Genomic DNA, 15,307 nt, shown 5'->3' on the forward strand with positions numbered 1-15,307 from the left:
TAGAATAATAGTGAAGACATAAAAACTATGAAATAACACATATGGACTCATGTAATAACCAAAAAAGTGTTAAACAAATCTAAATATATTTTAGATTCCTCAAAGTAGCCACCCTTTCCCTTGATGACAGCTTTGCACACACTCTTGGCATTCTCTCAACCAGCTTCATGAGGCAGTCACCTGGAATGGCAAGAACAGGAAACAACAGTCCATCGTTACTTAAGACATGAAGGTCAGTCAATACGGACAATTTCACGAACTTTGAAAGTTTCTTCAAGTGCACTTGCAAAAACAATCAAGCGCTATGATGAAACTGACTCTCATGAGGACCGCCACAGGAAAGGAAGACCCAGAGTTACCACTGCTGCAGAGGATACGTTCATTAGAGTTACCAGCCTCAGATCGCAGCTGAAATAAATGCTTCACAGAGTTCAAGTAACAGACAAATCTCAACATTAACTGTTCAGAGGAGACTGTGTGAATCAGAACTTCATGGTCGAATTGCTGCAAAGAAACCACTACTAAAGGACACCAATAAGAAGAAGAAGCTTGGGTCAAGAAACACGAGCAATAGACATTAGACCGGTGGAAATCTGTCCTTTGGTCTGATGCCAAATTTGAGATTTTTGTTTCCACCTGCTGTGTTTTTGTGAGACGCAGAGTAGGTGAACGAATCATCTCCGCATGTGCAGTTCCCACTGTGAATCATGGAGGAGGTGTCGCTGACTCTTTGCTGGGGACACTGTCATTGATTTATTTCGAATTCAAGGCACACTTAACCCAACATACCTCCACAGCATTCTCCAGCGTTACGCATTGCCATCTGGTTTGTGCTTAGTGGGACTATCATTTGTTTTTCAACAGGACAATGACCCAACATACCTCCAGGCTGTGTAAGGGCTATTTGACCAAGAAGGAGTGTGATTGAGTGCTGCATCACCAGACCTCAACCCAAATGAGATGTGCCAGACACAACTAAGAATAACCCTACTTGTATGCCAGGGCCACATTCAGTGGCCAAATGTTGCAGATAGAAATGACATGAACAAAGATGATGTGATTCCTTATTCTACATCAAAGAGGCATGTTCATTCTACATAGCATATTTCTATCTGAATGTTCCAAAACACACCCATGGTACCTATGCATGGTGCACTGTGGTGTTATTGTAGCATGTACAGCATTCAGATCAAGTAATACATCCAAAGTATAATTTACACACACCGGGATTACCATTTAGACTAGACCAGATTTATTTAAAAAACTAGAGATTACATTTTCAGTAGAGACAGTTGTGGTCACATGGATTCGGCACCTCCTGCTGGAGCAAACAGAGAAGGCAACAATGAGACAACTGGATTATGATGGTCCAATCGTGACCTGGCTGGCAACATCACATTTGTACCAACCAGAGACAAGTGTGTAGGTTACACATGTGTAGTAAGGATGTGGACATAAACACACTAATGCATATTAGTAACAAGACATGACACCAGTGAATTATTTTTGTTTAATATACAAAAGTGAGGACAAGGATAGCACAAAAATAAGTGAATATAACAGACAGGTGTGCTACTGATAGAGGTAATTATTCATCTAATTTAGTGAGAAATGTGTTTCTTTCCACACGATTACTTAAGTCTTTCTCAGTCATTTGTAAGCTGCATGCCATCCGACAAATCATTCAACAGCTTTACCCTTACCTACATTAAGTCATGACAAAAATAGTAGCATAATACAAATACAAAAATCTCAGTGAAAACAAAAACATAGCTTATTCTCTTTCAAACAAAACCAGTTGTATTCAGACCCCTTAACTTTCCCCACATTCTTACATTAGCCTTTTTCTAAAATAAATCTATTTAAAATGTTTTCCTCAATCTACACGCAAAAAACGTTTTATTTTTAAAGAAATGTTATTAAATGTATAAAAAAAAAAAACGCAAAAGTATTCAGACCCTTTTCTATGAGACTCAAATTAGCTCAGGTGCATCCTGTTTCCATTGATCATGGGCTCCCGAGTGGCACAGCGGTCAAGGCACTGCATCTCCGTGTTAGCGGGGTCACTACAGACCCTGGTTTGATTCCAGCCTGTACCACAACAGGCCGTGATTGTGCGCCTCCCTATGGGACTCCCAATTGGCCCAGCGTTGTCTGGGTTTGGCTGTCATTGTGAATAAGATTTTGTTCTTAACGGAATTACCTGGTTAAATAAAAACACGTCCAAACTGAGCAATCGGGGGAGAAGGGCCTTGGTCAGGGAGGTGACCAAGAACCCAATGTTCACTCTGACAGAGCTCCAGAGTTCCTCTGTGGAGATGGGAGAACCTTCCAGAAGGACAACCATCTCTGCAGCATTCCACCAATCAGGCCTTTATGGTAGAGTGGCCAGACAGAAGCCACTCCTCAGTAAAAGGCACATAACAGCCCGCTTGGAGTTAGCCAAAAGGCACCTAAATGACTCTCAGACCATGAGAAACAAGATTCTCTGGTCTGATGAAACCAAGATTGAACTCTTTGGCCTGAATGCCAAGCGTCATGTCTGAAGGAAACCTGGCACCATCCCTACGGTGAAGCATGGTGGTGGCAGCATTATGCTGTGGGGATGTTTTTCAGTGGCAGGGACTGGGAGACTAGTCAGGATCGAGGGAAAGATGAACAGAGCAAAGCACAGAGATCCTTGATGAAAACCTGCTCGAGAGGGCTCAAGACCTCAGATTGGGGCGAAGGTTCACCTTCCAAAAGGACAACGACCCTAAGCACACAGCCAAGACATCGCAGAAGTGGCTTTGGGACAAGTCTCTGAATGTCCTTGAGCGGCCCAGCCAGAGCCTGAAGTTGAACCCGATCGAACACCTCTGAAGAGACCTGAAAATAGCTGTGCAGCGACACTCACCATCCAACCTGGCAGAGCTTAAGAGGATCTGCAGAGAAGAAATGGGAGAAACTCCCCAAATACAGGTGTGCCACACTTATAGCGTCATACCCAAGAAGACTAGATCGCTGTAATCGCTGCCAAAGGTGCATCAACAAAATACTGAGTAAAGGTTCTGAGTAATAATGTACATTGGAATATATATATTTATTTTTTTGAAAAAATTCCTAAAACCTGTTTTTGCTTTGTCATTATGGGGTATTGTGTGTAGATTGATGAGGAAAAAAAACTTAATACATTTTAAAACAAGGCTGTAACGTAACTAAATGTGGAAAAAGTCAAGGGGTCTGAATACTTCTGCACTGTACCTCAATATCAAAATTATTATAAGTAAAACATTTCTGTACTAGTAACCAACAGTTCTGCACCAGAACCGTAGGGATCTCCTCAGAAGGCTTGGGTGATTGTGAGGAGAATGGGATTGGTGGTGCGTCTGTCCCAAACTCTATTCTCTATATAGTGCACTAATTTTGACCAGGTTCTAGTCAAAACTAGTGCACTATATTAGGGAATAGGTTGCCAATTGGGACAAGCCCTGTATTCTCTCTCAGAAATGTCATGGCCACAATGTGGGTAAGTGAAGTACATGAAAACAAATTACATTCAAGAAACATAAGTAGGTATAGCGAAACGGAAAACTGGCCATGGACTAAAGCAGCGGTTCCCAAACTAGGGGTCGTGACCCCGTTGGGGTCGCAGAAGGATTTTCCAAAATCCTGTTAAAATATTGTCTTTGTCTCTCAAAATCATTCTAATGTGGTTCTCCTTAAAAATCGAGATGAAAATTATTCAAATCTAAAAAAGGTGAAATTCAACCAGAGAGCGCCCTTAGATCAATGGAAAAGGCCACACTTGACCATTGCACTTAAAATGATTCCCACGGTGAAGGGCTAAGCCCAGTATGCTATGAAACCATACACTATTTCAGAGACTTTGATACTACCGGCCACAATTGAAATGGTGAAAACAATGTGGTGAGGAAGAGGCACAAACTCACATCAATACCTTTGTCAGATAACTCCCCACCTTATGCTCTCCAATTGGATGCTAGCTGTGAGGGCCGAGATGCATTGACTTTTGTTCACTACATGTCGGGGGATGCTATTCACAACGACACATTGTCCTGTCTCACGATTCACGAGCATGAAACGGCACAGAGGATGTTCAGTGTGCCCCGTGGCTATATTAACGAAAAACAGATTCCATGGGATTGAATGGTGGGCTTTTGCACAGTTGGGGATCCATCTATCACGGGACGGCGGGCAGGCCTCTGCACTCTAGTTATGAATGTGTCTCCCCCTGCCATATGGACGCCTTGTATGACACACCCACTGAGCAATAATGGATACACCAGGAGCAACTGGCGGCAAAAGAGCTGTGCACAGAACTTGGAGATATGCAGCAGGTAACTTAGATTGTAAACTGTAAGCCTGTTTGCAAAATGATGTAGACATATGGGATCATAGCATGACAATGTTCCATTTCACATGAGGCTTGGTGGTTATCGCGGGGTAGTGTTGGAATTATTTTTTCGAATTGAGAGGGGAACGGTTGTCATTCGCAATGGATGTAAAAACAGACTTTGTTGACTATCTGTGTAATGAAAAGAAAATGTGTCTCCTTGCCTATATAACAGACATATTTGGGGAAGTGAACGCAAGCATGCAGGGGAAATAGAAAAATATTATACAGATAGAAATCCGTTTGACTGTGATCCTGGCGCAGTTGACATGTGAAATGACACAGCTGATTCACAGGTCACTATGGAGGAGTTTTGGGACCTAACTCAAAGGGAAAACTGTGCCATCTCCCTCTGAGTATTAAAACTCATGGTTCGCTGACTCAGTGCTCTCGTCTGCATTAAAAACAAATATCGATCCAGGTTGAATGTGACAGGGGAGATGAGATGCGCACTGTCAACCACGTCCCCTAACTTTGAGTAGCTCCGATGCGACATGCATCAAGCACACCCCTCAAGCACACCCCTCTCATTAGTGGTGGTGAGATGAGATACATTTTGTCAGACTAATTTGCAATTGACCGTCATGGCCCCACATTAAAAAGGATATGATGGTGGGTTGAGAATAAAAATCAGAAATACGGTTAGAATGTTTTTCAATTGACCGCCATAGTAAACTTCACATGGTTGGGGTCGTGAGAATTTTCACATATCAAAATGGGGTCATGGGCCAAAAATGTTTGGGAACCCCTGGACTAAAGGTTGGGATGCAGGCTAAAGGGAGCTGTGCGTGGTTAGCGTTGAGTTTTGAAAATGGATGTGTCCCATATCTCTCTGTTCCTGAAGTGTGCATTTGTTCACTATCCCCCAAATATTTAATAGCGCTGGATTGGTGTAGGCAATGGGCAAAACCACATTTTTCTTATACCAGTCATTTCCTTTCAAAATCACGAATGGACGTGAACATATGCACACTTCGGGAGAAAGGAGATATTGGGACACACTCATAATGTCTGTGCAGACAAGGCAAGCCTGGAGCCTTCTTCGGCTTGGTCCTCTCTCTACTACCGCCACTGTTCCACATTGTCCATGTAGTCCTCCATGGTGCTGTTTTCCTCCAGATCCCACCACTCTGGCAGCTGCACCTCAGCCTCCACCGCCGCTCCACCTTCCCTCTCCTGCTTCATCTCTGGGGAGGGTGGTCGTAGGTGGGTGGTGATCGCCTCCCCGGCCTGGGTCTCTGTCCACTGGGGCTTGTCACTGGGCCACATCGCCACCGGCCATCTTATCCCCAGCCTAGTTGACCCCAGCCTCCCTCGAAGCCGCCTCCTCTCCTGCTGCCTCTTCTCCCTGGCCTGCCTCCTCTCCTGCTGACGGGCCACCTGGAAGCGCTGGAGGAACAGATCACGTGCGTACTCGTACAGCTTCACGTCCCATTGGTTCAGCTGGCGGATCCGTTGTTGCGTCTCAGGGGCGACCTCTACGCTGCTCGCCCGCGTCCCGTTGAGCTGGGTGAAGGGGGCGATGAACGCCAGGCGGAAGGTCTTCTCAAACAGATACTGGGTTTTCCTCTGGTACTCTGTCAGTCCAAAGAAAGCCATACCCCGCAGGTTCCGCTTGGCGCTCTCTAATAACACGGCCCAGCGCTCATCCTCGCTCATGGCCGAGTCGTTGTAACAGCCCACTAGGCTGAGATCTGCCAGCATGCGGACCTGCCGGTTGTTGGCCAGGTTGTAGGGGCAGTCCATGAAATCCTTCAGAGAGCAGCCCGACCAGTCATCCCCGGGGTAGCAGCTGGGCAGCTCGGCCAGTGTGGGGGAGCGACCGTCACACACGTGCAGGGAGGCCTTCCAGGTGGCACCGCGCTGCACGTGCCGCCACTCGCTCAGGTAGCGCCACACCGGGTCACGCAGGATGGTGATGTAGTAGTAGTTCCGGCTGAGAGAAGAGACCTAGATCAGTTCATTTGTCTTTATATTTGGGGTTTTGGATTCAGCACCTCTGAAATGTCACCTAACTAATAATAACCAACTAAATGGCCTCAACGAGTCTGCATCACAAATGGCATACTATTCCCTATAAAGTGCACTACTTTTGACCAGGGCCTCTGATCAAAACCAGTGGACTCTATAGAGGAATAATAGGGGGTAATTTGGGACACAGCCTCTGTATGCACCCTTCTTCCAAGTTCCCAACCCTCTCACTGGTCTGCCCCAGTCTCTCTGCAGATCACCCAAACCCACCCACCCAATCATGCCTTCAAAGTGTGAGTTCATGCAGAGTGACAACAATATTTCATTCTTACTCCTCCCAAAAACACACCTTTTCCCAACAACTTGGCTCACAACACATTTTACACTGACTCAGACATGAGAGAAGCTACACAAACACTACCAGACAAAATCACGATAACCACTCAAAGATCAAACATAATTAAATATGAGCTGTCGATTCAATATAGGGAGAAGATGCTGAACAAATTGAGATGTTAGCCTACAATTCATGTCAAATCCATTCCTCGCTATACTCTTGAGTGACACTCACCTGGGAACTGTAGGCTTCTTGGGTGGCTCACGCATGTTCATGAGGGACGGCACGCAGTTGGTCAGCTCTGTCCAGTCCGCGTGAAGACCACAACTCCATCCTGTCGAGAACCGGGAGAAAAGCCACGTTTCCCTTTTACCTGGCCGGTAACAGGTACATTTCTTTTGGCCAGCATGACACTCACAAGGCCTCTCGAGTTTAATATTACGCACTAAATGTCGACCAAAGGTTGTGCCCCCTGTCTTCTGGATGTGAAGAAAAACAATAACATCGTCTCCCTTGATATTGAAGTCAACGAGGCGACTGAGGTCGGAAGTTGTGAAATTGAAGCGGGGAACGAACCGGGCTAGGGCACCGTCCTCAGCGACGTACGGGTCCTTTCCACTGAGGCCAATGTCGTTTACCTCTCCCCGGGACCCGATGGCATTGCCGCCCGACCTGGAGGACAATGATCCTATGTGCAACAGCTGGCAATCGGAGCTAGGACAAACGTACTGAAGCACAATAACGCCAAAGAGCAACACCATCACCAGGGCAATATAGAGCCGGTGTTGGTTGGTGGACTTTTCATCCATCTTCCCGAGATAAACCAAACCGCATTACTCAAACAGTTTGCCCCTCTGCTGGGCCCTTCCTCCGCTGGGGAAAACACTGGTTTTATATTGCTTTCACTTCCTTTACTAAACAAAAACAATGGCCACCTATGGCTGGCTAGCCACACTTGCTAACGTTAGTTACATTCGCATACAGAGAGCGCTTTCGATGTTTCACGAAATAATTGTGACACAGGAGTGATACCATTTACTTCTCACAGAAATATGCTTGTAGATTACGGATTTTGTGTTTCCACCTACAATAGTTCGGTGTTTAGTGTCCCCTTCCATTATTACGTTCGCGTTGATCCTCAACCTTTCCTCCCAGAATCCCCTGCGTTGGCTAGGGAAAAACGTCACTGGGTGGCGGCCCTCTGATGTGAGCCAATCCATGAAGATGTATATGTAGCATGCTGGCCAGATTTGATATTATGATTCTATGACTTTGTAGATGCGTTTTCACAGTTTACAGAAACATACAGATTTGTTATTAACATTTTTAATTTTTTACTTCAGTTCATTTTAGTAAATACTTTAACACTTATTTGTTCTTAAAACTGCATTGTTGGTTAAGGGCTTGTAAGTAAGCGTTTCACTGTAAAGTCTACACCTGTTCTATTCGGAGCATGTGACAAATACAATTTGATTTGAATAATTAGATTATTTTTCCTTTCATTATTTTTTTCTCTTCCCTAGTAGATAATGCTATCACGTCACCGTTAACTCACTGCCGAAATAGCTCAGTTGGGAGAGCGTTAGACTGAAGATCTAAAGGTCCCTGGTTCGATCCCGGGTTTCGGCAAGGAATGACTTTTTTTTTTTGGTCACATACGGGTGGCGCGAAACGCTTGTGTTTCTAGCTCCAACAATGCAGTAATATCTAACACTACACAACCTAAAAGTAAAATAACGGAATTAAGTGGGCTCCCGAGAGGCGCACGTCTAGCGACGTCACTAAAGACCTTAGTATGATTCCAGACTGTATCACAACTGGCTGTGATTGGGAGACGCACAAATGCCTCAGCATTGTCCTGGTTAAGGTTTGGCCGGTGTAGGCCTTCATTGAAAATAAAAATTTGTTTTTAACTGACTTGCCTAGTTAAATAATATATACATATTAGGATGAGCAATGTCAGAGTGGCATAGACTAAAATATAATACAGTATATAGAGATGAGTAAAGCCAAAATATATAAACAGTAATTTCAAATCTATGTATAGACTAGTATTTTTTTTCTTTTGAGCCTGCTTATATAACATTGGGATATTGAATGTGCTTTGGGTTGAGAAACAAATACTGAAACCAGAGTCAACATGGGCTTCCTCTTTCTATGCAATGATGTGAAAGAACTGTAAGCCTACAGATGTTGGCAGGTTAGATGCACCATAGCTTCACCTACCCCTTCGTATTTGTATTATTATAGATCCCCATTAGCTGCTGCCTTCCTGGGGTCCAGCTAAATTAAGGCAGTCATACAATTTAAAAAAACATTACAATACATTTACAACATATTTCACAACAGATTGTGTGCCCTCAGGCCACTACTCTACAAACACATATTTCAAATTAATGTGTGTGTGTATAGTGCGTATGTTATTGTGTGTGTGTGTGTGTGTGTGTGTCTGTGCCTATGTTTGTCTTGCTTAACAGTCCCCGCTGTTCCATAAGGTGTATTTTTAAAACAAATTTTACTGCTTGCATGAGTTACTTGATGTGGAATAGAGTTCCATGTAGTCATGGCTCTATGTAGTACTGTGCACCTCCCATAGTCTGTTCTGGACTTGGGGACTGTGAAGAGACCTCTGATGGCATGTTTTGTGGGGTATGCATGGGTGTCTGAGCTGTGTGCCAGTAGTTCAAACAGACAGCTCGGTGCATTCAACACGTCAATACCTCTCCCAAATACAATTGACATGAATATTATTAATGTTAGCTCTCTGTGTACATCTAAGGGCAAGCTGTGCTGGCCTGTTCTGAGCCAAATGCAATTTTCCTGAGTCCCTCTTTGTGGCACCTGACCACAGGACTGAACAGTAGCAGTGCGACAAAACTAGGGCCTATAGGACCTGCCTTGTTGATAGTGTTGTTAAGGCGACAGAGCAGCACTTTATTATGGACAGACTTCTCAACATCTTAGCTATTGTATCAATATGTTCAAATCAAATACAATTTTATTGGTCACATACACATGGTTAGCAGATGTTATTGCGCGTGTAGCGAAATGCTTGTGCTTCTAGTTCCGACAGTGCAGCAATATCTAACATGTAATCTAACAATAACTAATACACACAAATCTAAGTAAAGGGATGGAATAAGAATAGCAATGACAGAACGGCATAGGCTAAGATGCAATAGATGGTATAAAATACAGTATATACATTGAGATGAGTGATGAAAGATATGTAGACATTATTAAAGTGGCATTATTAAAGTGATTAGTGATCCATTTGTTAAAGTGGCCAATGATTTCAAGTCTATGTAGGCAGCAGCCTCTCTGTGCTAGTGATGGCTGTTTAACAATCTGATGGCCTTGAGATAGAAGCTGTTTTTCAGACTCTCGGTCCCAGCTTTGATGCACCTGTACTGACCTTGCCTTCTGGATGGTAGCGGGGTGAACAGGCAGTGGCTCGAGTGGTTTTGGCCTTCCTATGACATCGGGTGGTGTAGGTGTCCTGTAGAGTTTGCCCCCGGTGATGCATTGTGCAAACTGCACCACCCTCTGGAGGGGCCCTGAGGTCGTCGGAGGTTCAGTTGCCGTACCAAGTGGTGATACAGCCCGACAGGATGCTCTCAATTGTGCCTCTGTAAAAGTTTGTGAGTGTTTTAGGTGACAAGCCACATTTCTTGAGCCTCCTGAGGTTGAAGAGGTGCTGTTGCGCCTTCTTCACCACACTGGTGAATGGATGGACCATTTCAGTTTGTCCGTGATGTGTACGCAGAGGAACTTAAAACTTTCCACCTTCTCCGCTGCTGTCCCGTCAATGTGGATAGGGGGGGTACTCCCTCCGCTGTTTCCTGAAGTCCACAATCATCTCCTTTGTTTTGTTGACGTTGAGTGAGAAGTTTTTTTCCTGACGCCACACTCGAGTGCCCTCACCTCCTCCATGTAATCTGTCTCGTCGTTGTTGGTAATCAAGCCTACTACTGTTGGAGATGTTGTTTCCTACCATCAGGAAGTCCAGGACCCAATTGCACAGGGCAGGGTTCAGACCCAGGGCCTCGAGCTTGATGATGAGCTTAGAGGGTACTATGGTGTTGAATACTGAGCTAGAGTCAATGAACAGCATTCTTACATTGGTATTCCTCTTGTCCAGATGGGATAGGGCAGTGTGCAGTGTGATGGCGATTGCATTGTCTGTGGACCTATTGGGGCGGTAAGCAAATTGAAGTGGGTGTAGGGTGATAGGTAAGGTGGTGATATGATCCTTGACTAGTCTCTCAAAGCACTCCATGATGACAGAAGTGTGTGCTACGGGGTGATAGTCATTTAGTTCAAGTTTTGACCATGACAGTTTACAATCCAGGGTTACTCCAATCAGTTTAATCTATTCAGAAGTAACTTATTCCTTGCCACCCATTCTGAAACTAACTGCAGCTCTTTGTTAAGTGTTGCAGTCATTTTAGTCGCTGTAGTAGCTGATGTGTAGGGTTGAGTCATCCGCATACATAGACACGCTTTACTCAAAGCCAGTGGCATGTCGTTAGAAAATATTGAAAAAAGGGACCTAGACAGCTGCCTTGTGGAATTCCTGATTCTACTTGGATTATGTTGGAGTGGCTTCCATTAAAAAACACCCTCTGTCTACTGTTAGACAGGTAACTCTTTATCCAAAATATAGCAGGGAGTGTAAAGCACACACTTTCTAGTAGGCTTAAATTGAAGATACGGCAAATAGGAGTGTCAAAATCATCCGCTATTATCCTCAGTAATTCTCTATCCCAGTTGTCAGACCCAGGTGGCTTGTCATTGTTGATAGACAACAATAATTGTGAAGGAGAGTAGACAAGACCTGTAGCTTCTATATACAAGTATTATGGATTACATTTTTCAAAGTGCATATTTTGAAATAAGAAGTTAAATTTTTAGGGTAAACTAACCAGTATTTAGAGGACCATCATGTCAGTAATTCAGAAAATAAAACATTTATGACCATGTAAATATCTGTCTTTATTTAATCAAGACCAGGAAATGTTGTTTAATATACCCTTTACAATGTAGCATCTATCTCATCTTGTTTTTCTCATAACATTTTTGAGAAATGCGGTAAAAATCTGATGGATTGTTACGGCCTCTGCAGAGACATTTAAAACGTCTGCTCATTATTAACAGTTTTAACTAGACTCTTTTAAGCCACTCACATCTGTGCTCCAAATTGTATTTTAGTATTCCCTATGTAGTACACTATTTTTGACCAGTGCTATAAAGGGAATAGAGTAACATTTGGGACACAGACATACTCTCCTGAGGCGTCATCAAGATGACTCAATGTTGTTCTTGTGGGCCGAAGACAGACGGGGGTGTGTCTTCATTTATCCATCTCCTCAACTATCAGGCTGTGTTTGAAATTGAACCCTATTCTTTATATAGAACACTTCTTTTGATCAGGGCCCATAAGCGTCTGGTCAAAAATTGTGCACTATGGTGGGAAAAGGGGGCCATTTCAGATGCACCTCACAGAGGTTGTTCCACGCATCAGTTAATAAAAGCTAGACTAACACACCACTGCCGTGCCTGCTGGAATAGCTGCTAGCATGGCCCTCAAGCACAGATATTTGACGAATGAGATGGAAAATAGTGTTCAATGATTACTTCCCCCTCATGACAAACACAAGCAGCACAACCCTTTGCAAATATGTTGATGGTGGTAACCTACAATTCACAACATAGGGACTACACTATTAAAAGACCATACTAGTTGAGTGTGGAAGTGCAAGCATAGATATATCCTTTTCACGGGCTACATAGATGTTTTCGCTGCATGACATTACAATGTCCTGTCCCTAATCCCCAACTACCAAATGTCCTCAGGGATTCCTTCCAAGTCCTGTCAGCCATCCAGGCATAATCCTTGAGGGCATTAGGGCAGAAATCTGTCATGTGGTTTCAATGTACAATCAGCTTGAGAAAGTCAATGGTGCTTCCAGCACCAGGGGGGACACAAGAGGCACAAAAGACCTTGAGCAAACAGCCCTGTCCAGGCATCATCACCATACATCAGCCAATCACATTAGACGACTTGACAGACAATTGCAACATGCAAATCCGTTTTTTTCTTTAGAGAATTCAAATGTAAAATTGGAAATATGAAACTAATACAAACACCTTCAGTTAATTTGTAAAATTAATATATTTTCTTCTCCAAAAGATATCAATACATTCTGTATACAGTATTTTTACTTCAAAGCATGTTTGTAAATGCTTTAAAAGAAACATGCAGTGAAATAATTTACTGTACAAGAGCAACATGTGGATAATGTGAGAGGTGAAACTATCAGGTGATGTGACTTAGAGTTGACAGGGACTTCAAATATTGTGCTCGTCAGTCATCCAATTCAACACAAATTCAGGGACACCGTTCTGTCATGAGACATACGGTAAAGTACAACAGACACAATTTACTGTTTTGAGAAGTCACAGAAAGCAATGTTATTTTCATGATCATTGAGAAGTGTTACTAACACACCAAGGTTTCATTTTCCATGCAAGACAGAATGTATAAAATTGAGTTGCACTCTTGAGGAAAACATTTAAAATGGATGTGAGAGGGGATACATGTAAGTCAGACAGAGATACCTCAAATCAGAATTAGTTAGGTAACATAGATAAATAAGATGTTTTATTTACTTTCATAATATGCTTATGTGAGATACTTGTCATTAGAATGTCTCTTTTTGGACTATACTGTCGGCAGTTGCATTTTCCTTTCTTCTCTAGAGAAAAGTCACTTGGGGCCCAGAGAGGGGAGAGGTCAGGCTTGTCTTTTACATGTCTGGTAATATGCAGAATATCAGAAAGGAAGAGGTCAGAATGGAACATTATCTTCATATGTGAATGTATCTGTTAAACCATGTGAAGGGATGATTAAGGGGGAACCAATGATCTCTTGGCTCCACAATGTCTGTGCACAAGTCACTCAATTGTCAACTTTAGATACTCCCATCTCAAATACACCCCCTCTTCTCCCCACTCGCTGGACAAGCTCACTGAGGGGTCAGTGAGTTCTTACGGAGCCACTCCTTAGTTGCCCTGGCTGTGTGTTTCGGGTCGTTGTCATGCTGGAAGACCCAGCCACGACCCATCTTCAATGCTCTTACTGAGGGAAGGAGGTTGTTGGCCAAGATCTCGCGATACCATGGCCCCATCCATCCTCCCCTCAATACGGTGCAGTCGTCCTGTCCCCTTGCAGAAAAGCATCCCCAAAGAATTATGTTTCCACCTCCATGCTTCACGGTTGGGATGGTGTTCTTGGGGTTGTACTCATCCTTCTTCTTCCTCCAAACACGGCGAGTGGAGTTTAGACCAAAAAGCTCTATTTTGGTCTCATCAGACCACATGACCTTCTCCCATTCCTCCTCTGGGTCATCCAGATGGTCATTGGCAAACGTCAGACGGACCTGGACATGCGCTGGCTTGAGCAGGGGGACTTTGCGTGCGCCGCAGGATTTTAATCCATGACGGCGTAGTGTGTTACTAATGGTTTTCTTTGAGACTGTGGTCCCAGCTCTCTTCAGGTCATTGACCAGGTCCTGCCGTGTAGTTCTGGGCTGATCCCTCACCTTCCTCACGAACATTGATGCCCCACGAGGTGAGATCTTGCATGGAGCCCCAGACCGAGGATGATTGACCGTCATCTTGAACTTCTTCCATTTTCTAATAATTGCGCCAACAGTTGTTGCCTTCTTACCAAGCTGCTTGCCTATTGTCCTGTAGCCCATCCCAGCCTTGTGCAGGTCTACAATTTTATCCCTGATGTCCTTACACAGCTCTCTGGTCTTGGCCATTGTGGAGAGGTTGGAGTCTGTTTGATTGAGTGTGTGGACAGGTGTCTTTTATACAGGCAACGAGTTCAAACAGGTGCAGTTAATACAGGTAATGAGTGGAGAACAGGAGGGCTTCTTAAAGAAAAACTAACAGGTCTGAGAGCCGGAATTCTTACTGGTTGGTAGGTGATCAAATACTTATGTCATGCAATAAAATGCAAATTAATTATTTAAAAATCATACAATGTGATTTTCTGGATTTTTGTTTTAGATTCCGTCTCACAGTTGAAGTGTACCTATGATAAAAATTACAGACCTCTACATGCTTTGTAAGTAGGAAAACCTGCAAAATCGGCAGTGTATCAAATACTTGTTCTCCCCACTGTACACACACACACACACACACACACACACACACACACACACACACACACACACACACACACACACACACACACACACACACACACACACACACAGGGGCAAAAAAGTATTTAGTCAGCCACCAATTGTGCAAGTTCTCCCACTTAAAAAGATGAGGCCTGTAATTTTCATCATAGGTACATTTCAACTATGACAGACAAAATGAGAAAAAAAAATCCAGACATTCACATTGTAGGATTTTTAATGAATTTATTTGCAAATTATGGTGGAAAATAAGTATTTGGTCAATAACAAAAGTTTCTCAATACTTTGTTATATACCCTTTGTTGGCAATGACAGAGGTCAAACGTTTTCAGGTTCACACACACTGTTGCTGGTATTTTGGCCCATTCCTCCATGCAGACCTCTAGA

General features: G+C 43.6%; 1 protein-coding gene and 1 non-coding gene across 2 annotated transcripts; one reads left to right on the top strand and one right to left on the bottom strand.

The window, feature by feature from the left end:
- Positions 1 to 3,136: 3,136 nt before the first annotated feature.
- LOC120058174 (heparan-sulfate 6-O-sulfotransferase 2-like) lies at positions 3,137 to 7,853 on the bottom strand. The gene is made up of 2 exons (XM_039006649.1): positions 6,939 to 7,853; positions 3,137 to 6,332 (listed from the first exon to the last, which is right to left on the bottom strand). Exons 1-2 carry the CDS (start codon positions 7,511 to 7,513, stop codon positions 5,459 to 5,461), a joined length of 1,449 nt encoding a protein of 482 aa, XP_038862577.1. The 5' UTR covers positions 7,514 to 7,853; the 3' UTR covers positions 3,137 to 5,458.
- A 407-nt stretch (positions 7,854 to 8,260) lies between these two features.
- On the top strand, positions 8,261 to 8,333 carry trnaf-gaa. Its single transcript has one exon. It is a non-coding gene; the product is annotated as a tRNA-Phe (tRNA).
- The last annotated feature ends 6,974 nt before the right edge of the window (positions 8,334 to 15,307 follow it).

Source organism: Salvelinus namaycush, chromosome 13 (genome assembly GCF_016432855.1).
Source record: "Salvelinus namaycush isolate Seneca chromosome 13, SaNama_1.0, whole genome shotgun sequence".
Lineage (NCBI taxonomy): Eukaryota > Metazoa > Chordata > Actinopteri > Salmoniformes > Salmonidae > Salvelinus > Salvelinus namaycush.

Coding starts and splice junctions, on each gene's coding strand:
- LOC120058174 (XM_039006649.1), bottom strand. CDS start 7,513: ATGGATGAAAAGTCCACCAACCAACACCGGCTCTATATTGCCCTGGTG. Junction 6,333..6,938: donor AAGAAGCCTACAGTTCCCAG/GTGAGTGTCACT, acceptor CTCTTCTCTCAG/CCGGAACTACTACTACATCA.